This window comes from Rhinoraja longicauda, chromosome 11 (genome assembly GCF_053455715.1).
Source record: "Rhinoraja longicauda isolate Sanriku21f chromosome 11, sRhiLon1.1, whole genome shotgun sequence".
Lineage (NCBI taxonomy): Eukaryota > Metazoa > Chordata > Chondrichthyes > Rajiformes > Arhynchobatidae > Rhinoraja > Rhinoraja longicauda.
The window spans coordinates 58,501,203-58,528,159 of NC_135963.1; the positions used below are offsets into that span (position 1 = coordinate 58,501,203).

A 26,957-nucleotide genomic window follows, 5' to 3' on the forward strand; every position below is an offset into this window, starting at 1 on the left:
CACATTACAGCGTTACACTCTGTAGGGAGATGTAGAATGGGGAGAGAGTTACACGTTGCAGGGAGGAGATGCAGAGTGAGATGACAATCACTCTCCTCGGTGAGAAGGTACAGAGTGAGGAGTGTTGCTCTCTGCAGAGAGCTGCAGGGTGGAGATGCAGAGTGAGAAGTGTTCCTCTATGCAGGGTGAGGAGATGCAGAGTGAGGAGATGCAGAGTGAGGAGATGCAGAGTGGGGAGATGCAGAGTGGGGAGATGCAGAGTGGGGAGATGCAGGGTGGGGAGAAGCAGGGTGGGGAGATGCAGGGTGGGGAGATGCAGGGTGGGGAGATGCAGAGTGGGGAGATGCAGGGTGGGGAGATGCAGAGTGAGGAGATGCAGAGTTCCTCTCTGCAGTGAGGGAGATGCAGAGTGAGGAGACGCAGAGTGAGGAGATGCAGAGTGAGGAGAGGCAGAGTTCCTCTCTGCAGTGAGGGAGATGCAGGGTGAGGAGACGCAGAGTGGGGAGATGCAGAGTGAGGAGACGCAGAGTGGGGAGATGCAGAGTGGGGAGATGCAGAGTGGGGAGATGCAGAGTGGGGAGATGCAGAGTGGGGAGATGCAGAGTGGGGAGTGTGTTCCTCTCTGCAGAGTGAGGAGAGGCAGAGTTCCTCTCTGCAGTGAGGGAGATGCAGAGTGAGGAGACGCAGGGTGGGGAGATGCAGAGTGAGGAGAGGCAGAGTTCCTCTCTGCAGTGAGGGAGATGCAGAGTGAGGAGACGCAGGGTGGGAGATGCAGAGTGAGGAGATGCAGGGTGGGGGAGATGCAGAGTGAGGAGATGCAGAGTGAGGAGATGCAGAGTTCCCCTCTGCAGGGTGGGGAGATGCAGGGTGGGGAGATGCAGGGTGGGAGATGCAGGGTGGGGAGATGCAGAGTGGGGAGATGCAGAGTGGGGAGATGCAGAGTGGGGAGATGCAGAGTGAGGAGATGCAGAGTGAGGAGATGCAGAGTTCCTCTCTGCAGTGAGGGAGATGCAGAGTGAGGAGAGTTCCTCTCTGCAGTGAGGGAGATGCAGAGTGAGGAGACGCAGGGTGGGGAGATGCAGAGTGAGGAGATGCAGAGTTCCCCTCTGCAGTGAGGGAGATGCAGAGTGAGGAGAGTTCCTCTCTGCAGTGAGGGACAGTTGCCTGCAGGGGGCTGCGTTGCCCGGGGTGTTGTGCGGGGCGGGGAGGTGAGGGGGAGGGACTGGGTTGCACAGGCGGAACCTTGGTGCGGGCGCGTGGGGCTGCACCCGGAGCGCGGACGGAGCGGGCCGGCGCCCGGCGTCGCCACCGCTAGTTAGTGAGAGTTGACCAGCGCTAACCAGCGGGTGACCAGCGGCGGCGGCGGCGAGGCGGCGAGGCCGGGGGCTGGGGCGGCGAGGGGGGCAGAGGATGGCGGGGGCGCGCGGCGAGGGGCCGGAGCGGGAGCGCGCGGGCGGCAGCGGGAGCGAGCAACAACTGCGCGCGCACTTCGAGCTGGCGGCCGCGCGCGTCACCCGGCTGGCGGCGGCGGGAGCGCGAGCGCGCAGAGAGGAGCTGCTCCCCCTGTACGGCCGCTTCAAACAGGTAACAACGTCAACCCCCCCTCATTGACACCCCCTCACGTGGAGACAGCCCCCCCCCCCCCCACACACACACCCCCCCCCTCACTGACACCCCCCCACACACCCCCCCCCACACACACCCCCCTCACACACCCCCCCCCTCATTGACACCCCCTCACGTGGAGACAGCCCCCCCCCCACACACACACACCCCCCCTCACACACCCCCCCCTCACACACCCCCCCTCACGTGGAGACAGCCCCCCCCCCCACACACACACCCCCCCTCACTGCCACCCCCTCACCTGGAGACAGCCCCCCCCCACACACACACACCCCCCCTCACACACCCCCCCTCACTGACACCCCCTCACGTGGAGACAGCCCCCCCCCCACACACACACACACCCCCTCACACACCCCCCCTCACTGACACCCCCTCACCTGGAGACAGCCCCCCCCCACACACACATCCCCCCCTCACTGCCACCCCCCCTCACTGACACCCCCTCACGTGGAGACAGCCCCCCCCCCACACACACACACCCCCCCTCACACACCCCCCCTCACACACCCCCCCTCACACACCCCCCCTCATTGACACCCCCTCACGTGGAGACAGCCCCCCCCCCACACACACACACACCCCCCCTCACTGCCACCCCCTCTCACACACCCCCCCCTCACACACACACCCCCCTCACACACCCCCCCCTCACTGCCACCCCCTCACCTGGAGACAGCCCCCCCCCCTCACACACCCCCCCTCACTGCCACCCCCTCACGTGGAGACAGCCCCCCCCCCACACACACACACCCCCCCTCACTGCCACCCCCCCTCACACACCCCCCCTCACTGCCACCCCCTCACGTGGAGACAGCCCCCCCCCCCCACACACACACCCCCCCTCACTGCCACCCCCCCTCACACACCCCCCCTCACTGCCACCCCCTCACGTGGAGACAGCCCCCCCCCACACACACACCCCCCCCTCACTGCCACCCCCTCACTGCCACCCCCTCACGTGGAGACAGCCCCCCCCCCACACACACACACCCCCCCTCACTGCCACCCCCCCACACACACACCCTCACTGACACCCCCTCACGTGGAGACAGCCCCCCCCCCACACACACACACCCCCCCTCACTGACACCCCCTCACGTGGAGACAGCCCCCCCCCCCACACACACCCCCCTCACTGCCACCCCCTCACGTGGAGACAGCCCCCCCCCACACACACACCCCCCCCTCACTGCCACCCCCTCACGTGGAGACAGCCCCCCCCACACACACACCCCCCCTCACTGCCACCCCCTCACGTGGAGACAGCCCCCCCCCACACACACACCCCCCCCTCACTGCCACCCCCTCACGTGGAGACAGCCCCCCCCCACACACACACCCCCCCTCACTGCCACCCCCTCACGTGGAGACAGCCCCCCCCCACACACACACCCCCCCTCACTGCCACCCCCTCACGTGGAGACAGCCCCCCCCCACACACACACCCCCCCTCACTGCCACCCCCTCACCTGGAGACAGCCCCCCCCCCCACACACACCCCCCTCACACACCCCCCCTCATTGACACCCCCTCACGTGGAGACAGCCCCCCCCCACACACACCCCCCCTCACACACCCCCCCTCACTGCCACCCCCTCACCTGGAGACAGCCCCCCCCCCACACACACACCCCCCCTCACTGCCACCCCCTCACGTGGAGACAGCCCCCCCCCCCACACACACACCCCCCCTCACACACCCCCCCTCACTGCCACCCCCTTACGTGGAGACAGCCCCCCCCCACACACCCCCCCTCACACACCCCCCCTCACACACCCCCCCCTCACCTGGAGACAGCCCCCCCCCCACACACACACCCCCCCTCACTGCCACCCCCTCACGTGGAGACAGCCCCCCCCCCCACACACACACCCCCCCTCACACACCCCCCCTCACTGCCACCCCCTTACGTGGAGACAGCCCCCCCCCACACACCCCCCTCACACACCCCCCCTCACCTGGAGACAGCCCCCCCCCCACACACACACACCCCTCACACACCCCCCCTCACTGCCACCCCCTCACGTGGAGACAGCCCCCCCCCACACTCCCCCCCTCACACACCCCCCCTCACTGCCACCCCCTCACCTGGAGACAGCCCCCCCCACACACACACACCGCTCACACACCCCCCCTCATTGACACCCCCTCACCTGGAGACAGCCCCCCCCCACACACACACCCCCCACTGACACCCCCTCACCTGGAGACAGCCCCCCCCCACACACACCCCCCCCTCACTGACACCCCCTCATTGCCACCCCCTCACGTGGAGACAGCCCCCCCCCACACACACACCCCCCCTCACACACCCCCCCTCACTGACACCCCCTCACCTGGAGACAGCCCCCCCCCACACACACACCCCCCCCTCACTGCCACCCCCTCACGTGGAGACAGCCCCCCCCCCACACACCCCCCCTCACACACCCCTCACTGACACCCCCTCACCTGGAGACAGCCCCCCCCCCACACACACACCCCTCACTGACACCCCCTCACGTGGAGACAGCCCCCCCCCCCACACCCCCCCTCACACACCCCCCCTCACTGACACCCCCTCACGTGGAGACAGCCCCCCCCCCCCCACACCCCCCCTCACTGACACCCCCTCACCTGGAGACAGCCCCCCCCCCCCACACACCCCCCCTCACTGCCACCCCCTCACGTGGAGACAGCCCCCCCCCACACACACACCCCCCCTCACTGACACCCCCTCACCTGGAGACAGCCCCCCCCCACACACACACACCCCCCCTCACTGCCACCCCCTCACCTGGAGACAGCCCCCCCCCCACACACACCCCCCCCCTCACACACACCCCCTCACTGCCACCCCCTCACCTGGAGACAGCCCCCCCCCCCACACACACACCCCCCCTCACTGACACCCCCTCACGTGGAGACAGCCCCCCCCCACACACACCCCCCCCTCACTGACACCCCCTCATTGCCACCCCCTCACGTGGAGACAGCCCCCCCCCACACACACACCCCCCCTCACTGCCACCCCCTCACGTGGAGACAGCCCCCCCCCCACACACCCCCCCTCACACACCCCTCACTGACACCCCCTCACCTGGAGACAGCCCCCCCCACACACACACCCCTCACTGACACCCCCTCACGTGGAGACAGCCCCCCCCCCACACCCCCCCTCACACACCCCCCCTCACTGACACCCCCTCACGTGGAGACAGCCCCCCCCACCACACCCCCCCTCACTGACACCCCCTCACCTGGAGACAGCCCCCCCCCCCCACACACCCCCCCTCACTGCCACCCCCTCACGTGGAGACAGCCCCCCCCCACACACACACCCCCCCTCACTGCCACCCCCCCTCACTGACACCCCCTCACCTGGAGACAGCCCCCCCCCACACACACACACCCCCCCTCACTGCCACCCCCTCACCTGGAGACAGCCCCCCCCCCACACACACCCCCCCCTCACACACACCCCCTCACTGCCACCCCCTCACCTGGAGACAGCCCCCCCCCACACACACACCCCCCCTCACTGACACCCCCTCACGTGGAGACAGCCCCCCCCCACACACACCCCCCCCTCACTGACACCCCCTCATTGCCACCCCCTCACGTGGAGACAGCCCCCCCCCACACACACACCCCCCCTCACACACCCCCCCTCACTGACACCCCGTCACCTGGAGACAGCCCCCCCCCACACACCCCCCCTCACTGCCACCCCCTCACCTGGAGACAGCCCCCCCCCTCACACACACCCCTCACACCCCCCCCCCTCACACCCCCCCCTTCACTGCCACCCCCTCACCTGGAGACAGCCCCCCCCCCACACACACACACCCCCTCACTGACACCCCCTCACGTGGAGACAGCCCCCCCACACACACACACCCCTCACACACCCCCCCTCATTGACACCCCCTCACCTGGAGACAGCCCCCCCCCACACACCCCCCCTCACTGCCACCCCCTCACCTGGAGACAGCCCCCCCCCACACACCCACCCTCACTGCCACCCCCTCACCTGGAGACAGCCCCCCCCCCACACACCCCCCCTCACTGACACCCCCTCACCTGGAGACAGCCCCCCCCCCCACACACACCCCCCCTCACTGCCACCCCCTCACCTGGAGACAGGCCCCCCCCACACACACACACCCCTCACTGACACCCCCTCACCTGGAGACAGCCCCCCCCCCCACACACACCCCCCCTCACTGACACCCCCTCACCTGGAGACAGCCCCCCCCCACACACACCCCCCCTCACTGACACCCCCTCACCTGGAAACAGCCCCCCCCCCCCACACACACCCCCCCTCACTGACACCCCCTCACCTGGAGACAGCCCCCCCCACACACACACACCCCTCACTGACACCCCCTCACCTGGAGACAGCCCCCCCCCCACACACACACCCCTCACTGCCACCCCCCCTCACTGACACCCCCCCTCACTGACACCCCCTCACGTGGAGACAGCCCCCCCCCACTCACCCCCCCTCACTGACACCCCCCCTCACTGCCACCCCCTCACGTGGAGACAGCCCCCCCCCCCACACACACACCCCTCACACACCCCCCCTCACTGACACCCCCTCACCTGGAGACAGCCCCCCCCACACACACACCCCCCCTCACTGCCACCCCCTCACGTGGAGACAGCCCCCCCCCCCCCACACACCCACCCTCACTGACACCCCCTCACCTGGAGACAGCCCCCCCCCACACACACACCCCTCACTGACACCCCCTCACCTGGAGACAGCCCCCCCCCACACACACCCCCTCACACACCCCCCCTCACTGACACCCCCTCACCTGGAGACAGCCCCCCCCCCACACACCCCCCCTCACTGACACCCCCTCACCTGGAGACAGCCCCCCCCACACACCCCCCTCACTGCCACCCCCTCACCTGGAGACAGCCCCCCCCCACACACACACCCCTCACACACCCCCCCTCACTGACACCCCCTCACCTGGAGACAGCCCCCCCCACACACCCCCCCTCACTGCCACCCCCTCACCTGGAGACAGCCCCCCCCCACACACACACCCCCCACACACCCCCCCTCACTGACACCCCCTCACCTGGAGACAGCCCCCCCCCACACACACACCCCTCACTGACACCCCCTCACCTGGAGACAGCCCCCCCCCACACACACACCCCTCACACACCCCCCCTCACTGACACCCCCTCACCTGGAGACAGCCCCCCCCACACACACCCCCTCACACACCCCCCCTCAGTGACACCCCCTCACCTGGAGACAGCCCCCCCCACACACCCCCCCTCACACACCCCCCCTCACTGACACCCCCTCACCTGGAGACAGCCCCCCCCACACACCCCCCTCACTGACACCCCCTCACCTGGAGACAGCCCCCCCCACACACCCCCCCCTCACACACCCCCCCTCACTGACACCCCCTCACGTGGAGACAGCCCCCCCCCCACACACCCCCCCTCACACACCCCCCCTCACTGACACCCCCTCACCTGGAGACAGCCCCCCCCACACACCCCCCTCACTGACACCCCCTCACCTGGAGACAGACCCCCCACACACCCCCCCTCACACACCCCCCCTCACTGACACCCCCTCACGTGGAGACAGCCCCCCCCCCCACACACCCCCCCTCACACACCCCCCCTCACTGACACCCCCTCACCTGGAGACAGCCCCCCCCCCCCACACACCCCCCCTCACACACCCCCCCTCACTGACACCCCCTCACCTGGAGACAGCCCCCCCCACACACACACCCCCCACACACCCCCCCTCACTGACACCCCCTCACCTGGAGACAGCCCCCCCCACACACCCCCCCTCACTGCCACCCCCTCACCTGGAGACAGCCCCCCCCCCCCACACACACACACATCACTGCTCCCCCTGTACGGCCGCTTCAAACAGGTAACAACGTCAACCCCCCCTCATTGACACCCCCTCATGTGGAGACAGCCCCCCCCCACACACACACCCCTCACACACCCCCCCCTCACTGACACCCCCTCACCTGGAGACAGCCCCCCCCCACACACCCCCCCTCACTGACACCCCCTCACCTGGAGACAGCCCCCCCCCCACACACCCCCCCTCACTGACACCCCCTCACCTGGAGACAGCCCCCCCCCACACACACACACACACACACATCACTGCTCCCCCTGTACGGCCGCTTCAAACAGGTAACAGCACACCTGGAGACACCCCACCACCGCCACACATACCCCCCCTCACCTGGAGACCCCACCCACTGCTCCCCCTGTACGGGCGCTTCAAACAGGTAACCCACACCCCCCACACACACCCTGTACAGCCGCTTCAAACAGGTAACCCACACCCCCCACACACACACCCTGTACAGCCGCTTCAAACAGGTAAACCCCCCTCCCACCGTCACACCCCCCCACACCTGGAGACTCCCCCTACCATCACCCCCCCCCCCCCACCTGGAGACCCCCCCTCACCTCCACACACCCCCCCCCCCCCCCCACACACCCACCACACATCACTGCTCTCCCTGTACGGCCGCTTCAAACAGGTAACAACGCACCTGGAGACACCCCCTCACACACCCCCCCCCCCCACAGCTCCCCCTGTACGACCGCTTCAAACAGGTAACAGCGTCATCACCCTCTGTCGCCCATACACACCCCCCTCACTGACACCCCCTCACCCCCCCCCCCACACCTGGAGACACCCCCACCCACATCACTGCTCCCCCTGTACGGCCGCTTCAAACAGGTAACAGCGTCACCTGGAGATTCACCCTGCACCCCCCCCCCACTGCTCCCCCTGTACGGCCGCTTCAAACAGGTAACCCCCTCACACCCCACCGTCACCCCCCCCCCCCACCTGGAGACACCCCCACCCACACACCCCCACATCACTGCTCCACCTGTACGGCCACTTCAAACAGGTAACAACGTACCTGGAGACACCCCCACCCATCACTGCTCCACACACCTCTCCACCTGTACGGCCCCACACAACCCCCCCAACCCCACCCACATCACTGCTCCACCTGTACGGCAACTTCAAACAGGTAACTCCCCACCTGGAGACACCCCCTCACCCCTCCACACACACCCCTCCTCCCCTCACTGCCCCACCTGTATGGCCGCTTCAAACAGGTAACCCCACACCTGGATACACCCCCTCACCGTCACACCCCCACACACGCACCCATCACTGCTCCACCTGTACGGCCACTTCAAACAGGTAACAACGCACCTGGAGACACACCCCCAACCCCCTCACCGTCACCCCCCCCACCTCCACCCTCCTCTCCCCCACTGCTCCACCTGTACGGCCGCTTCAAACAGGTAACCCCTCACCTGGATACACGCCCTCATACTAATCCCCAAACCCCCCCCCACCATCACCCCCACCACAACCTCACCCCACCCCCTCACCCCACCCCCTCATCCACACCCCCTCATCCACACCCCATCACTGCTCTACCTGTACCACCGCTTCAAACAGGTAACACACCTGGATACGCCCCCTCACTCCCCCACACACACTCACCCCCATCACTGCTCTACCTGTATGGCTGCTTCAAACAGGTAAACACACCTGGATACACTCCCTCACCCCATCACTGCTCTACCTGTACCGCCGCTTCAAACCGGTAACACACCTGGATGCCCCCTCACCCACACCCACCCCCATCACTGCTCTACCTGTACAGTCGCTTCAAACAGGTAACACACCTGGATGCACCCGCACCCACCCCCATCACTGCTCTACCTGTACAGCCACTTCAAACAGGTAAACACCCCCTCATCCACCCCCATCACTGCTCTACCTATATGGGCGCTTCAAACAGGTAAACGCTTCACCTGGATACACACCCCCACACTAACCCTAATTTGTAATAGAAAAAAATCACACGTGGTTAAAGTGCACGTTGTCAGATTTTATTAAAGGCCACTTTTATACATTTTGGTTTCACCATGTAGAAATGACAGCTTCACAGGTGTTTGTAATTGCTCAGGTGTGTTTAATTGCCTCCTCAATACAGGTATAAGAGCACCCTAAAAGCACTCTCAGCACCCAATCTTTCCACCACTTTTGTAAACTTTTATTGCTGTTTTTCAACATGAGGACCAAAGTTGTGCCAATGAAAGTCAAAGAAGCCATTATGAGACTGAGAAACAAGATTAAAACTGTTGGAGACATCAACCAAACCTTAGGCTTACGAAAATCAACTGTTTGGAACACTATTAAGAAGAAAGAGAGCACTGGTGAGCTTACGAATCGCAAAGGGACTGGCAGGCCAAGGAAGATCTCCACAGCTGATGACAGAAGAATTCTCTCTATAATAAAGAAAAATCCCCAAACACCTGTCCGACAGATCAGAAGCACACTTCAGGAGTCAGGTGTGGATTTGGCAATGACCACTGTCCGCAGAAGACCATGAACAGAAATACAGAGGCTACAATACAAGATGCAAACCACTGGTTAGCTGTAAAAATAGGATGGCCAGGTTATAGTTTGCCAAAAGTACTTAAAAGAGCAACCACAGTTCTGGAGGAGAGAAGATCCAAAGCATACAACCTCATCTGTGAAACACGGTGGTGGGGGTGTTATGGCCTGTGTGTGTATGGCTACTGAAGATACTGGTTCACTTCTCTTCATTGATGATACAACTGCTGATGGTAGTAGCATAATGAATTCTGAAGTGAATAGACACACACTAAATGCTCAAGTTCAAACAAATGCCTCAAAACTCATTGGCCGGCGGTTCATTCTACAGCAAGACAATGATCCCAAACGTACTGCTAAAGCAACAAAAGAGTTTTTCAAAGCTAAAAAATTGTCAATTCTTGAGTGGCCAAGTCAATCACCCTATCTGAACCCAATTGAGCATGCCTTTTATATGCTGAAGAGAAAACTGAAGGGGACTAGCCCCAAAAACAAGCATAAGCTAAAGATGGCTGCAATACAGGCCTGGCAGAGCATCACTAGAGAAGACACCCAGCAACTGGTGATGTCCATGAATCGCAGACTTCAAGCAGTCATTGCATGCAAAGGATATGCAACAAAATACTAAACATGAATACTTTCATTTACATGACATTGCTGTGTCCCAAACATTATGGTGCCCTGAAATGGGGGGACTATGTATAAACACTGCTGTAATTTCTACATGATGAAACCAAAATGTATTTTAAAAAAAGGCCTTTATTAACATTTGACAATGTGCACTTTAACCACATGTGATTTTTTTTCTATTACAAATCTCAAATTGTGGAGTACAGAGGCAAATAAATAAATGATGGGTCTTTGTCCCATTTTGGAGTGCACTGTATGTCTGGAATATACCCCATGACATTTCGGGTTGGCGTCCTTCCATTTGAACCGTTTTTCAGGAACATTGCTGTGCTTATGTAATCCTGCAAGTTTACCAGCAACTGGTGCAGCAACCAAGTTCTTCGGCCTATGCTGATCACTGCCCAATGACCCAGTTGAATGAGGATGTGCACACTTCAGGCTCTGAGGAGAAGCTGGATGGCCTGCTTTAAATACAGGCAGTTATTGTCTGATAATACCTCAGAGACATACCCTGGCAAGGAAACAACAGCATTAGCAGGAGAGGGAGATAGTTAACAACATAGGAAAGGGAAGGCAATTTAGGTCCGACTTCTATGAAAACTTATTTTTAGACTTTAGATTTAGATTTAGAGATACAGCGCAGAAACAGGCCCTTCGGCCCACCGGGTCCGCGCCGCCCAGCGATCCCCGCACACTAACACTATCCTGCACCTACTAGGGACAATTTTTACATTTGCCCAGCCAATTAACCTACATACCTGGACATCTTTGGAGTGTGGGAGAAAACCGAAGATCTCGGAGAAAACCCACGCAGGTCACGGGGAGAACGTACAAACTCCGTACAGACGGCGCCCGTAGTCAGGATCGAACCTGAGTCTCCAGCGCTGTATTCGCTGTAAGGCAGCAACTCTACCGCTGCGCCACCGTGCTGCCCTTACACTTTAGACCTTACAGTTACAGCTTGGAAACAGGGTCTTCGGCCCACCGAGTCCACGCTGACCAGCAATCATCCCTTACACTAACACTATCCTGCACACTAGTGTATCCTACATGCTAGTGTGTCGGATAGTGTTAGTGTAAGGGATGATCGCTAGTCGGCGTGGACTGGGTGGGCTGAAGAGCCTGTTTCCAAGCTGTAACTGTAAAGGCTAAAGGTACGGAGGACAGATGGGTCCCGATGCAAAAAGTCATCTCGTCATGTTCTCCTGAGAGGCTGCCCAGCATGTTGTGTCGTTTTTATACTAGCACCTGCAGTTCTTTGCATTTTGAATACATGTTGACACATTTGGTGTTGCTTTCCTTTCTTGATATTACCTGAAAGAGGAAATTTCTTCAGGAGTTTTTAGCTGCAACAGGGAATCCTCTAATGTTTTGGAATGATATGGATTAGTTTCTTTATAAATGCACCTCCCGATTTACATTTATATTAAAAGCACTTTGTCTTTCTTTACCTTTTTCTCTTTTTATGCAGGATGTAAAACATTCTACACCAGACATAAAACATCTTAATGATAGCATGTTAAGTATAAATGGGTTTGCAGCAACAGATTAATTGTCTTTGTTTGTCTTTATATTGAATAAAAAGCTGTGCTCTTTTCATTGTTGGACTCTTGTCATTGCAATGAAATTAAATTCTTTTCTGAAGGCAGGAGAATGGGGTTTGGAGGGAGAGATAGATCATCCATGATTGAATGGTGGAGTAGACTTGATGGACTGAATCACCTAATTTTGCTCCTATCAATTATGAACTTAGGGGAACGTACTAGAAGCACTCAGCAGGTCAGGCAGCATCTGTGGAAACGCAGAAATCAGTGTTTCAGATCAATGATCATTTATTTATTATTTTTTTATTGTGGGATGAGGTATTATTGATCCAAACATTGGCTGCTTCTTTTGCCATAGATACTATCTGAGCTGTTGATGTTAATAACATTTTCTGTTTTTGTTGTGATCTAATTCTTATATCAGGAGGGTCAAATAGAGGTAGACAAATCAGTCCATGTTCCATGACATTAGATAATATCGGTGATTTTTATTGATATTGGACCTGTTTCTGTTTCTGACTGAGTCGTTATTTTTGTGTTCTGTTTTCTAGGCCAAATGTGGAAAATGCAATATTCCAAAGCCTGGTTTCTTTGACTTTGAAGGCAGACAAAAATGGTAAGTGCATAAAAAATTGAAGCCCTTTTTTACCTTTTAAAACGTGCATATATATTTTCAAAGAATAGAAAGTAAAGTTGAGCTGAATGTAGTAGGAAATAATTAATTCAGAGATCTGATGGGACCTCAAAATGCAAACAAAACAGTCTGAAGGCAGATAGAACGTCTGATGCTGCAATCTTGAGCAAAACACAAAGTGTTGGAGGAACTCAGCAGGTCAGGCTGGATCTGTGGAGGGAATGAACAGATGACATTTTGAGTCGGGTAGAGGGGGGCAGAAAGCTGGAAAAGAGAGGTTGGGGCAGGACTAAGCCTGGCAAGGTGACGAGGGGAGAGGCTTGATTGCCAGATGGGTGGAGTAGATGAAAAAGACTTGGAAGTGAAAAGGAGACAAAAAGTTATCAGATAGGGAGAGAAGAGGAGGAATGAAATGTAAAGTCGACGGGAGGGATATGAGTAGAAGATAATGTGTAGGAGGGGAAAGGTGGGGCGATTCAAAGGGAAATTGTGGGCTTGGAAATGGGATGTGAGTGGGAAGGAGGGACAAGGAACAGGATAACCACGTGAGTGGGAAAACTGGGAGAATTGTGTGCAAACTGGGGTGGGGACAGCACGGGAAAGAGAAAACTGTCTGAAGCTTTGGTAAATACCTTTTCATCGCATCCCGACATTAGGTTTGATTTTGTAACGATATAAAAGTTAAAAGTTGAATTAATTTATGTGAAGATTTGAAATAGTCTTTATCCCAATATGTAACGTCCAGATACTGGTGTGTGATTGGAGGGCTTCTATTTTCTGACATTCATCATAAAATCTTAAGGTCATGGGTGATAGGAGCAGAATTAGGCCATTCGGCCCATCAAGTCTACTCTGCCATTCAATCATGGCTGTGCATTGAATTCCACAGATTCACCACCCTCTGACTAAAGAAATTCCTGCTCGTCCTTTCATTCTGAGGCTATGACCTCTAGTCCTAGACTCTCCCACTAGTGGAAACAGCCTCTCCACATCCACTCTATCCAAGCCTTCATTTTTGGGCGTTACTGTCCAAGTGGGGTCAACATGGCTTTTCTACATTCATTTGAGGAGAGGTGTACTGAAAACCACTCGACTTTGGACATGGACTGAATTTGGTACATCAGTAGCACCTCTCGAGTTTACATGTATGCACCGATGGGGCTGGGTCATCCAGGATGGTTGATATTGCGTGATGGGAGGGGAGGTAGGTGCCTGTGAATCAGTACTGGGGAGATATGGGGAGGCTAAAGCAGAGGGTGAACCAGAGTTGTGATCAACAGAATGCTTGATGACACAAACCGAATCCAAACACTTTGCTTTCTATTAGATTCCCCCAACCTAATTAGCTTCTTACTTACTGACAGGGAAGCGTGGAAGAAGATGGGTGATAAGACGGAAGAACAGGCTATGCAGGAATATGTTGCAGCTGTAAAAGAATTGGACCCAGAGTGGAATCCTCAGGTAATGTTACATGGAGAAATACAAGGGTAAATACCCTCATGTTGACGGGTCACTCTGCTTTTTAACCAACACAACCTTGCTCCCAGCCACCTTTTAGATGGCGCTCATTCTCCTCTTCACGTAATTACATAGCGCAAAATCAGTTTGGGCAAGCAAGACATTCAAAGAGCTGCATTTCATATTTGTGATGACTGAAAACAAAGGTATAGAGAAGTGTGACAAACTGCTGGCGTAACTGGAGTCAGGCAGCATCTGTGGAGAACATGGATAGGTGACATTTCAGGTCGAGTCCTTTCTCCAGGCTGAAGACTATGGAGAAGTGCATTGTGCATTTTATGTGACAATCAGATGCTGTAAAATAAATGCAGCTGTTTTACTAGTTAATGAGATCTCGTAACAATATATTAAGCACGAACAATGTCCAGCCAGAGTATTCTGCCAATGCACATTTATTGGGGACAGTAGGGTTCTATAACTGAGTCGCAAAAGACTGTGGATGGTGGAGTCTTGAGCAACAACAAAAAAACAAAGTGCTGGAGGAACTGAACAGGTCAGGCAGCAGCTGTGCAGAGAAATGGCCAGGCATTGTTTTGGGTCTGTGGTAGGAACCCGATCTAAAATATGTTCTGTCCATTCTGCGGATTTTGCCTGACCCGCTGAGTTCTTCTAGCACTTTGTGTTTTTGCTCAGGGTTGCACAACCTACGCTATCTCCGTATACGAGTATGTATTTGCGTTCTTGCAGTGGAGGGAGATATTAAACTCAGCAAAGAACCCATTCCATTCTGAAAGAGGGAAAGCGAGAAAACGGCCCTCTCAATGTGTAGGAAGGAACTACAGATACTGGTTTATACCGAAGATAGACACAAAATGCTGGAGTAACTCAGCGGGTCAGGCGGCATCTCTGAAGGTCAGGCGGCATCCGTGACCACATCACCCCCGTCCTTTATAAACTCCACTGGCTCCCCATCCCCCAGAGAATCCAGTACAAAATCCTCCTCATAACCTACAAAGCCCTCCATAACCTGGCCCCATCCTACCTGACCGACCTCCTCCACAGGCACACTCCCACCTGCACTCTCCGCTCTGCCGCTGCCAATCTCCTATCCCCCCACATCCGGACTAAACTTAGATCCTGGGGGGACAGGGCTTTCTCCATCGCTGCTCCCACCCTATGGAACTCACTACCCCAAACCGTTAGAGACTCCCCCACACTCACCACATTCAAAACATCGCTGAAGTCTCACCTGTTCAGTACTGCCTTCAACCACTGAAGGTCACCTCACCTTCTGTCTCCTTTCTCTGTTCATTTATTTATTTACTTATTTATCTATTTATTCATTTCCCCTATGTTCTCAAAATCTCTGTAAAGCGTCTTTGAGTATATGAAAAGCGCTATATAAATAAAATGTATTATTATTATTATTATTATGAAGAAAAGGAATAGGTGACGTTTCGGGTTGGAATCCTTCTTCACACTCAGGGCCATCAAATTGAATGTTTGTTGCTTTAGAGAGCACATTCTGAATCCTGGAAGTAGCACATCACCAATAGCTTCCAGCTCCCTCCCTCACTGGGTTTTGGAGTCGTACAGCATGGAAACAGGTCCTTCGGCCCTACATGCCCCCTCTACACTGGTCCCACCTGCCTGATTTTGGCCCATATCCCTCTAAACCTCTCTCCATGTACCAGTCCATTCTGAGCCTCACATTGCCTATCTTTTAGCGTCAGAGGAACCTCTCAGTTGTGAAAGGAATTATCTTGGAAGGATCTTATGCAGTTTTCCATTTGACAGGTGCTTATTTGGTAGTTAAACTCTATTATGTGTAGCCCATTAATTAATTCTCATTTAGAACTCAACATGCAATCCATTTTGATTTAGATCTAATAGGAGATCTCAGATATATCCTTCTGATGGCTAATAGCAGTTCCATAAGTGAAAGTAATAGCAACTGAGTTTCAATGGACCACATAGATTTTGACGACTGAGTATTTTTGACTAATCGTACTTTAGATCGTTCAACCACCTGTATAGCCCAATGCCCACATTGTTAATGAATCCATGCTGTCATGTTAGTTTTGGTATATTCATTAAATTGAATGAAGTAATTTATGATCACCAATCAAATAAGTGCACAATATCATCAGTTTTAGTTTAGTTTAGCTGAGAGATAGAGCGGGGAAAATTCCCCCTTGAGTTTAGTTTATTGTCACGTGTACCGAGGTACAGTGAAAAGCTTTTGCGTGCTAACCAGTCAGCAGAAAGACAATACATGATTACAATCAAACCATTCACAGTGTACGAACAGATAATAAAGGGAATAATGTGAATAATGTTTAGTGCAAGATACATTCCAGTAAAGTCCAATCACAGGTAAGGTAGATAGTAGCTCATAGGTCGTTCTAGTTGTTGGTAGGATGGTTCAGTTGCCTAATAACAGCTGGGAAGAAACTGTCCCTGATTGATGGTCGGCATGGATTCAGTGGGCCGAAGGAACTGTTTCCACTGTATCTCTAAACTAAACTCAACCCAGTAGTATGAATATTGATTTCTCTAACCAAGTAAACCCTGCATTCCATCCCTCCCCCACCCAAGTCCCACCAGCTTCTCGTTCTCACCCAACAAACAGCTAACAATGGCCTGTTTCCTTTCTCATCGTTACTTTTTTGCATATCTTTCATTCATCATTCTATATCTCTCTACATCATCGTCTGTATCTCTCGTTTCCCTTACCCGTAACTTTCAGTCTGAAGAGGGTCTCGACCCGAAACGTCACCCATTCCTTCCCGCCAGAGATGCTGCCTGTCCCGTTGAGTTACTCCAGCTTTTTGTGTCTATCTTCAATCTAAACTAAACTAAACTAAACTAAACTTCAGCTTACATTACCATCTGCGTCTGTGTGTGTAGCTAACTGCACAACGCTCTCTCCTCCATAAGGTGTCACTGTAGGTCACATTTATTTAATGTTTCTACAATGGGTGCTTTCCCCACCAACACTCTCCATTCTTCTTGTAGTTGTTCCTAATGCACATGAACCTGAAGGCACATTTTTCATTTTAGCATCTTAATGCAGTAAAACTCTGATATTTGTACACCCTTGTTTAAAATAAACACAGTGGCACAGCGGCAGAGTTGCTGCCTTACAGCACCAGAGACCCGGGTTTGATCCTGACTACAGGTGTAGTCTGTACGGAGTTTGTACGTTCTCCCTGTGTGTCCATCTCGCAGACCAGACTTGCCACCATCGATTCCACCGATACTTCATGCTACCTTGGAAAAGCAGCCAATATAATCAAAGACTTGACTTGTCCCATCTCAGTCATTCCTCCTTCTCTCTTCTCCTTTCTGGCAGGTACAGAAGCTTGAAAGCGTATACCATTAGACTCAGGAACAGCTTCTTCCCCTCAGTTACCAGGCACCTGAATGGCCCTTCCATAAGCGATGGGTACTGTCTGATTCACTCTACCCCATGGACTTGTCCATGGAACCCTTGTGCTACATTGCTGAATATATTCCCTACTCTGCACTTTGCTCCATTCATTGTACTTGAGCTTGACTTGTATAGTATTATCTGATCTGATAGCATGCATTACAAAGTTTTTCACTGTAACTCGGTACATGTGACAACAATAAACCTAAAACTAATGTGCTCGTAATCTCAAGAAGTTGTCTTTGGTGAAAAAACAAAATCCTTTATCTCTAGTGGTGGTTCAACATTAATGGATTCTGATTTCAGGCAGTCAACTTAGATCTGTTGGCCTGAGACTCCATTTGGTGTAATCCCACAATGTTGGTTGCTATCATTGGTAATCTCTTATTAACAGTAGTACGGTAAATTGTTGCGCAGTTGTTAACTTTTTGCAAAATAGTTAATTCTGAGTTTTCAAGCTGGCATTGCATTCCATCTTGTGAAAGGAAAACTGGTACAAATGTGCTGTGGCGGTCCTTTATAATATAGTTATGTGATCTCTGAGCTTTTCCATTGGACATTGGAGTGCAGGATACTGTAACAATTTTCTACCAGCTACACCACTTGCAGTTGTTGATTCTCAGATGGATCTTTGTAAATATCTTCAAATGGCAGTGGAATCACTGTCAATATTTTAAGGTGTAGGTAGGTACTCATGGTAGGCAGAATTTGGAGTCGAGGTTACAGTCAGATCATCCATGATGCATGAACAGCCAAGTGGCCTGTTGCTGCTTCAGATATACACCGATGTGCCAAAACATTATGACCACTGACAGGTGAAGTGAATAACATTGATTATCTTGTTACAAGGGCACCTGTCAAGGGGTGGAATATATTAGGTAGCAAGTGAACAGTCAGTTCTTGAAGTTGATGTGTTGGATGCAGGAGAAATGGGCAGGAGTAAAGACCTGAGCGACTTTGACATGGGTCAAATTGTTATAGCCAGACGATTGAGCATCTCTGAAACGGCAAGGCTTGTGGGGTGCTCCCGGTCAGCAGTGGTGAGTACCTACCGACAGTGGTCCGAGGTGGGACAAACCACAAACCGGCGACAGACAGGGTGTTGGGCGCCCAAGGCTCATCGATGCGTGGGGGCAACGAAGGCTATCCCGTCTGGTCCGAACCAACAGAAGGTCGACTGTGGCACAAGTCACAGAAAATGTTAATGGTGGTCACGGGAGGAATGTGTCACAATACACAGTGCATCGCACCCTGCTGCGTATGGGGCTGCATAGCTGGGTCAGAGTGCCTATGATGAATCCTGTCCACCGTCGAAAGCGCCTACATTGGGCACGCGAGCGTCGGAACGGGACCTGGGAGCAGAGGAAGAAGGTCGCCTAGTCCGATGAGTCCCATTTTCCTTTAGATCACGTGAATGGTCGTGTATGTGTGCGCCGTTTACCTGGGGAAGTCATGGCACCAATATGGACTGTGGGAAGACGACAAGCCGGTGGAGGGAGTGTGATGCTCTGGGCAATGTTCTGCTGGGAAACCCTGGGTCTGGCCATTCATGTGGACGTCAATTTGACACGTGTCACCTACCTACACATCGTTGCAGACCAGGTACACCCCTTCATGCACTGCCTGATGGCAGTGGCCTCTTTCAGCAGGATTATGCGCCCTGCCACACTGCACACGTTGTTGGGGAATGGTTTGAGGAACATGATGAAGTGTTCACGGTGTTGCCCTTGCCTCCACATTGTCCAGATCTCAATCCGATTGAGCATCTGTGGGATGTGCTGGATCGACAAGTCCGATCCACGGCGGCTCCACCTCACAACTTACAGGACTTGGATCTGCTGCTAATGTTTTGGTGCCAGATACCACAGGACATTTGCAGGGGTCTTGTAGAGTTCATGCCTCAGCGGGCCTCGCTGTCTTGGCGGCACACGGAGGACCAACAGCTTATTAGGCAGGTGGTCATAATGTTTTGGCTCTTCAGTGTATATGGTCATAATGTTCGGATATAGACACTAAGGCTGATGCAAAAAACAGCTACTCAACATATGCCTTCACAGCCTGTGGGGTCGGTTCACGTTTTGCAAGCTAATTGTTGTGGAATTAGGTTAGCAATTTGTCCTCCGTCAAGTGCACTAAACACGCATTGCAGTTCTGTAGACAAAAGGAACTGCAGATGCTGGTTTACAACTCAAAAAATACAAAGTGCTGGACTAACTTAGCGGGTTAGTCGGCAAAACAGGAGATCATAGATAGGTGGCGTTTCAGGTCAGACTGATAGCTGACGTTGTGGGATGGGACCCCTCTTCAGACTGACATGTCGGGACACTTATAGCAGCACAGTGGCACAGCAGCGGAGTTGCTGCCTTAGTTCACAAGTGAAAGGAGCAGAATTAAGCCATTCGGCCCATCAAGTTTACGCCATTCAATCATGGCTGATCTATATTTCCCTCCTAACCCCATTCTCCTGCCTTCTGCCCATTACTCCTGACACCTATACTAATTAAGAATCTATCTATCTCTGCCTTAAAAATATGCATCGACTTGGCCTCCACATTCGTCTGTGGCAATGAATTCACCACAGATTCACCGCTCTCTGACTAAACAGCCTTACAGCGCCAGAGATCCCAGTTCGATCCTGACTGTGCTATCTGTACAGAGTTTGTATGTTCCCAATGTGACCGTGTGGGTTTTCTCCAGGTGCCCCGGTTTCCTCTTACACTCCAAAGACATACAGGTTTATAGGTTAATAAGCTTTGATAAAATTGTAAATTGTCCTTAGTGTGTCGGTTCGTGCTAGTGCATGGGACTCGGTGGGCCGAAGGACCTGCTTCCACGCTGTATCTCTAAAGACTTCTTTGATTCTGTGTGTGTGTTTAAGCTCCACTTTTGAAATTCCATTGGTGTCAATGGAAGTGATTTTTGGAAGCAGAGTACAATGCATTTATGTTACTCAATCATGTCTTCAGTGCATGACTAATTTCTATCCAAATGTTTTGTACAAAACTTTGTCTAATTGATAGTTATTGGATGTTCTGCCACAAAAAAACTGCTGAGTAAGGCATTCCATTAGTTTTCAGAGCAAAAGTCAGTTAAAATTATTTGTCTCTTCTACAAACAATAAAGTTAGTGTCTAAACTATCCAGTTAGGCTTGATGATAATTTGTAAGTGCATATACCAATAAAATAAAAAAGTGGCCCTCTAACCACTGCAGCTAAATCAATAATAACATGAGATAAATCAGCAGACTAAATTCCTTCACTTTCTAATATTGATTTTTTAAATATATCCTCATGTAAAAAAATTATTGCTATGAGAAAAGCATCCTATGAGATTATAAATGCAGGTATAGCTTCCAATGCTTGCCAACTTGAGGTTTCATATAAATGATTGTCTAAACCCTGGCCTCTCTGAGAAGTGGAAGTAAAAGAAAATGTTTAAGGTATCTAGGTTGTTTTGTTGATGAGTTAATTAGACTCATAAACTGGTCATTTTAGTTTTAGTTGAGATTTCGAGATACAGCCTGAAAACAGGCCCTTCAACCCACCGAGTCCGTGCCTACCACAATTCTATCCCAGTTCTATCGCTAGTTCTATCCTACAAACTAAGGGACAATTTAGGCAATTTAGGCCAATTAACCTACAAACCTGCATGTCTCTGGAATGTGGGAGGAAACCGGAGCACCCGGAGAAATCCCCATTGGTCCCAGGGAGAACATGCAATCTCCGTACTGACAGCACCCGTAGTCAGGATCGAACCTGGGTCTCTGACACTGTAAGGCAGCAGCTCTAATACTGTGCCAATGTGCCGTCCATTTTGTTTCCTTTATTTATTACGATCCTAATTTATCATTTTATATTATAAATGACAACGAACATGAATCTTTTAAAGCGTTGGCTAATATTTTTGGAGCTAACTTATCACTTATGAACATTAAAACACTGACTATCCCTTTGTTTCCACTTCCACTGACTACCTGTTGCTCTTTCCACCTACATAACCGTACCTCCTCTAGTCTCCAGAGGGTTTACAAAACCCTGTGGTGTTTATTTGCAAATCTCAGAACCGACTGGGAAGGTATCACAAAAATGACTGCACTTCAAAAGCACTCTATTTGCTGTGAAACCTTATGGTTCTGGGCTTGCATGTTATCAATATGCATTCTCTCTTCATCACTTTCTATGTTGATGAAACAATGAAAACTTTGTGCCACTGGAATACATCCAGTTTCGTGAAGGGAATTTGTTTTAATCATTGCAATCGTTGCATGAAAATATTTAACCTGTAGGTGCAGTAAGGAACGTTAAAGGTTAAAATCATTCGAAGTCAGGCCATAACATCATTAAAAGCTAGCACAAGAGAAAAAGAGGAGAAGGAGGGGGTCAGTGATCTGTGTGTGGCTCATTACTTCAAAAGGATTCCCCCAGTAGTTTCCTAGTAAAAGTTTGACTTCTAAAAAAGAAACATACTCATCTGTATTTTAAGCAGTTTATAGTTGCCAGAAGTTGTCTAGTCCAGTTCAGTTTCCGGGCCATTATGTGTACTCATTCCTTTAGATTTCTTACAATGTTTTTGTAGTTATGGAGTAATTACATTACTGCACAAACTATAATGGAGGTGGGGGGAATTGGTCAAATGGGCAAATAGATATAATTTCATAATAACCAGTACTTGGGACAGTGATGGATCTCTAAAGGGATTCACCTCTCTATATTCCATTAGATAAAGTATTTTTTCCAATTTCATCTTCTGGCAGAGTTCCTGCAAAAAATGCTAACCTGTGTTTGTAAATTGTCTCTCGATGCACTTTAAGGCTTGAATTTAGGACCACCTGCAGCCAAGGTGGATCTGCCATCTCCTAATTCAATCTGGTTTGAATCCCTCCAGGGAACAACAAAGTAATCTGTAATTATTGACATCCATGTGATCCTCTGCATTCTAGTTAATTATGGTTGTCAAATACAATTAGCTCCTTCCGACATTTCCCACCCACAGTACAAAGTGATGCCAAAAGATACAGGAGCTGCAGGTACTGCTCAGCCTTATATGTACCACTGAACGTTAGGCACTGATACATGAAGTTAAACAAAATCTAATCAGCGAGTTTGGTTGTTTAAGACCACTATATTTCACTCCCTTGCGTGCTTTCTTGTTTACTTCAGGTACTGAAGTGTAGACCTTAAACAACTAGAAAGAACATGTTGAGTCATCTAACCAAAGTCCCTGAAGAGCTGAATCCCAGTGCTTCTGTTTATACAGAGAGTGTTATTGTATAAAGAAGCTGGGGATTTTGTATGTTTTTCCATTTATTTATGCTGTCAGTGAGATTGTGTGAGGAAGAGTAGATTAAACCTTTAGTTAAGGGTTTTGAACTGACTAGTAATCTATGAGATAGACACAAAATGGTGGACTAACTCAGTGGGACGGGCAAGCATCTCTGGAAGAGAAGGACTGGGTGAGGTTTTGGGTTGAGACCCATCTTCGGTCTGAAGGGTCTAACCGTTCTGAAGAAGGGTCTTGACCTGAAGAGTCACATATTCCTTCTCAGAGATGCTGCCTGTCCCCGGTGATTTACCACCATTTTGTGTCTATCTTCGGTGTAAACCAGCATCTGCAGTTCCTTCCTACAGGAATCTGTGAGAATATATTATCTGTTTCTTACATTATTATATTATCTCCTTCTAACATCATTTTTATATCAGGTATAATAAGAAGGCATACAATAGACAAAACAGATAAGACTAAATCTTGAGTGGGGAAGAGCATATTGAGTCTTTAGAGTTGAGTCTGATGTTCTGTTGATTGGACATTGACTATATATACAGCAGCCTGCAAGAAAATGTCTTGCAATGAAAAATAAATGTTGAATGTCTCAAGGGACCTACAAGGATAGCTGTTCTCAGAGAAAGCTTCATAGATAATGTGCCAATTCCCATTCAAGAGAAGATATGAATGGTCACAGGCCACTGTATGTTTCTTTTTTTTTTCGTAATCAGATGTGCAGCACTTTGGTCAACGTGGGTTGTTTTTAAATGTGCTATACAAATAAAATTGACTTGACTTGACTTGACCTTAACTAGAATTGTTGAAGGAATTATTGATACCATAACAGTGTTTAAAAGATACGTGGATAGGACATTTTTTAGAAGGATATAGGCCAACGCCTGCAATTAGGACTAGCTTAGACGGGGCATTTTGGGCAGCATGGACTGACAGGCCTGTTTCCATGCTGTGTGACTCTGTGACTCAATGGCTTCATGGATTAACCTTGCACTAAACGTTATTCCCTTATCATGTATCTGTACACTGCAAATGGCTCGATTGTAATCATGTATTGTCTTCCTGCTGGCTGGATAGCATGCTATAAAAGCCTTTCACTGTACCTCGGTACAGGTGACAATAAACTGAACTGAACTGATGTTGTTATGTTTCTGCGGAGCTCCCTATCAGCTCGACAGCCGGCTCTGCCTTTCCAGCAGACGCTGGCGTGGCTTGGAAAGACTCCACAATCCAGGAACCACTAGCGCTAAGGCTACAGTCAGGAAGGGGAGGATTTAAGAATAAGGGGTAGGCCATTTAGGACTGAGATGAGGAAAAACTTTTTCACTCAGAGAGTTGTGAATCTGTGGAATTCTGTACCACAGGAGGCAGTGGAGGCCAATTCACTGGATGTTTTCAAGAGAGAGTTAGACATAGCTCTTAGAGCTAACGCAATCAAGGGATACGGGGAGAAAGCAGGAACGAGTACTGATTGTGAATGATCAGCCATGATGATATTGAATGGCGGTGCTGGCTTGAAGGGCCGAACGGCCTACTCCTGCACCTATTTTCCATGTTTCTATGACTCATGGCTTTTCTTTGAGGAAGAACCAGAATTGGCTTGATAAGAATAACCAGTAAAATCAGCGATTTGTGAACCACAATCACAAGGTGTAGGTGGATTGGAAGCTCCATCATGTGGCAAAGGATAAGAAACAACTCTACAAGCACCTGCAAGCTCAACAGAGAAAAAAATATAACGTAAAGAAGAGACGATGGGCAGAAAGAGTGTTAAAGATTCATCAACGCTGCTTACCATGAACTGCACAGACTCTTTAGCAGTGGCAAGGCAACACGCAAGAAAAACTTTCCACTGTAGCTCGGTGCACGTGACAATAAACTAAACTGAACTGAAGTCCACATAACAAACCCGCTGAGAGCTATAAAAGGAGATGAATAAAGCAAGGAGGGAGGCAGTCTTCACTGGCTGGAAAGAAAGCTTCAAAGTTGTCCACAACCATGTATCTGCTCTTGACGTGAACAACGTTGACTCCATCCCACAGCAAACGATCTGGTCCAGCCTCGTCGCTACACCTGACCGACAATGTTGAAAACATTACATGCCAGCTGCAAAGCAGTTAGGTCTCACGGTATTCTTGTTGAGGTTATGAAACCTAATGGTGGCATCTTCAGGCACAAATTCACCACCTTAATTCTTACATACAGGATGAAAATGAAATAGACAATAGACAATAGGTGCAGGAGTAGGCCATTCAGCCCTTTGAGCCAGCACCGCCGTTCAATGCGATCATGGCTGATCACTCTCAATCAGTACTCCGTTCCTGCCTTCTCCCCATACCCCCTCACTCCGCTATCCTTAAGAGCTCTATCCAGCTCTCTCTTGAAAGCATCCAACGAACTGGCAGAGAATTCCACACCTTCACCACTCTCTGACTGAAAAAGTTCTTCCTCATCTCCGTTCTAAATGGCCTACCCCTTATTCTTAAACTGTGGCCCCTTGTTCTGCCAGCAGATCTCCGAGGCTCCACAATCATAATCAACTTCACTGACTGAGGTCAGTGGGTCAGAAAGTCAAGGATACAATGACAGAGGGGAGTGCTGACTTTCTAGATCCCGGACTTTGGAGATGAGTTCGGATGTGATTATGGTGTTGAAAGCAGTCAGTCAGTCAGTCAGTCTCGACCCGAAACATCACCCATTCCTTCTAGCCAGAGACGCTGCCTGTCCCGCTGAGTTACTCCAGCATTTTGTGCCTATCTTCGGTGTAAACCAGCATCTGCAGTTCCTTCCTCCACAGACAGATGCAACTGCTGTATCTGCAGAGCATTCCCCAGAATGTCACAAGGAAAATTGTCACATGAATCCTTCTCAACCACACCCTCCCTAGTGCTGAAGAGCTGCTCTTCAGATTGAATTGAAAAGCCATTTATGTAAAGTCACAATGGACATGATATTCTCCTTGCAACAACTGCAGGAGAAATACACTCACCACAATGCATGGAACATTTTCACATCACCAGAGCCTTTGACTCCATCATTTGGGTGGCACAGTGACGCAGTGGTAGAGTTGCTGCCATGTAGCACCAGAGACACGGGTTTCGATCCTGACTGCGGGTGCTGTCTTTATGAAGTTTATACATTGTCCCTGTGACCGCGTGGGTTTTCTCCGGGTGCTCTGGTTTCCTCCCACATTCTAAAGACACGCAGGTTTGTAGGTTAAATAGGTTCTGTAAAAAATGTAAATAGTCCCTACTGTGTAGGGTAGTACGGTGTGATCACTGGTAGGCGCAGACTCGGTGGGCTGACGAGTCTGTTTCCACACAGCATAACTGAAGTCAATCCATGGAACATTTTGTCATCACCAGAGCCTTTGGCTCCATCATTTGAGAGGATCTGTGGAATACTCTCTTCAATTTTTGTTGCTCACAGAAACCAATGTCCATTTTTCATTTGCTTCACAAAGTGTGATCCCAATCAATGGGTGTACAATGGATACAATCTCAGTGCCGATTGATGTCAAGCAAGGCCGCATCATTGCCTTGATATTTTTTTAACTCTTCCTTGCTGCAGTCTTTTATTTAGTTTATTAAAAATTGAATTGTTAAATTTTCATGGCAGAACTTTAACATGCTCTCTTGATTACTAACTCAGGGTTTTGAATGACTAAAACCACTACTACTGTACTGATCTCATCCTTGTACAGATTAATTATAATTGCAAATCTCTATTGATTGTCACTGTGGTTTATCTATAACACTTGATAATGAGGTTAAATATCTTGGGGGCATATGTCCCTTTGACTGAGAAAGCTAGTTTATCATAAAGTCTTTTCAACTTACAAAGTGCTTTCTTTTATTGGGCAAAACCAAATAAATGAAAAGGGTTCCTTGGACAAACTCCACTGAAGAGGTCTGAACTAA

General features: G+C 51.6%; 1 protein-coding gene across 2 annotated transcripts in view; it reads left to right on the forward strand.

Annotated features, from left to right (window-relative positions):
• acbd6 (acyl-CoA binding domain containing 6) overlaps positions 1–26,957 on the forward strand; it is a 404,357-nt gene that overhangs the window by 232,045 nt on the left and 145,355 nt on the right. The window contains exons 1-3 of one of the 2 annotated variants that reach the window (XM_078407811.1): positions 1,225–1,584; positions 12,786–12,850; positions 14,233–14,329. In XM_078407811.1, the coding sequence (XP_078263937.1) occupies positions 1,411–1,584; positions 12,786–12,850; positions 14,233–14,329 (336 nt within the window). In that variant the 5' untranslated portion in view covers positions 1,225–1,410. Of the gene's footprint in view, positions 1–1,224; positions 1,585–12,785; positions 12,851–14,232; positions 14,330–26,957 lie in introns of those variants that run through there. The other variant, XM_078407810.1, reaches the window with a different exon arrangement.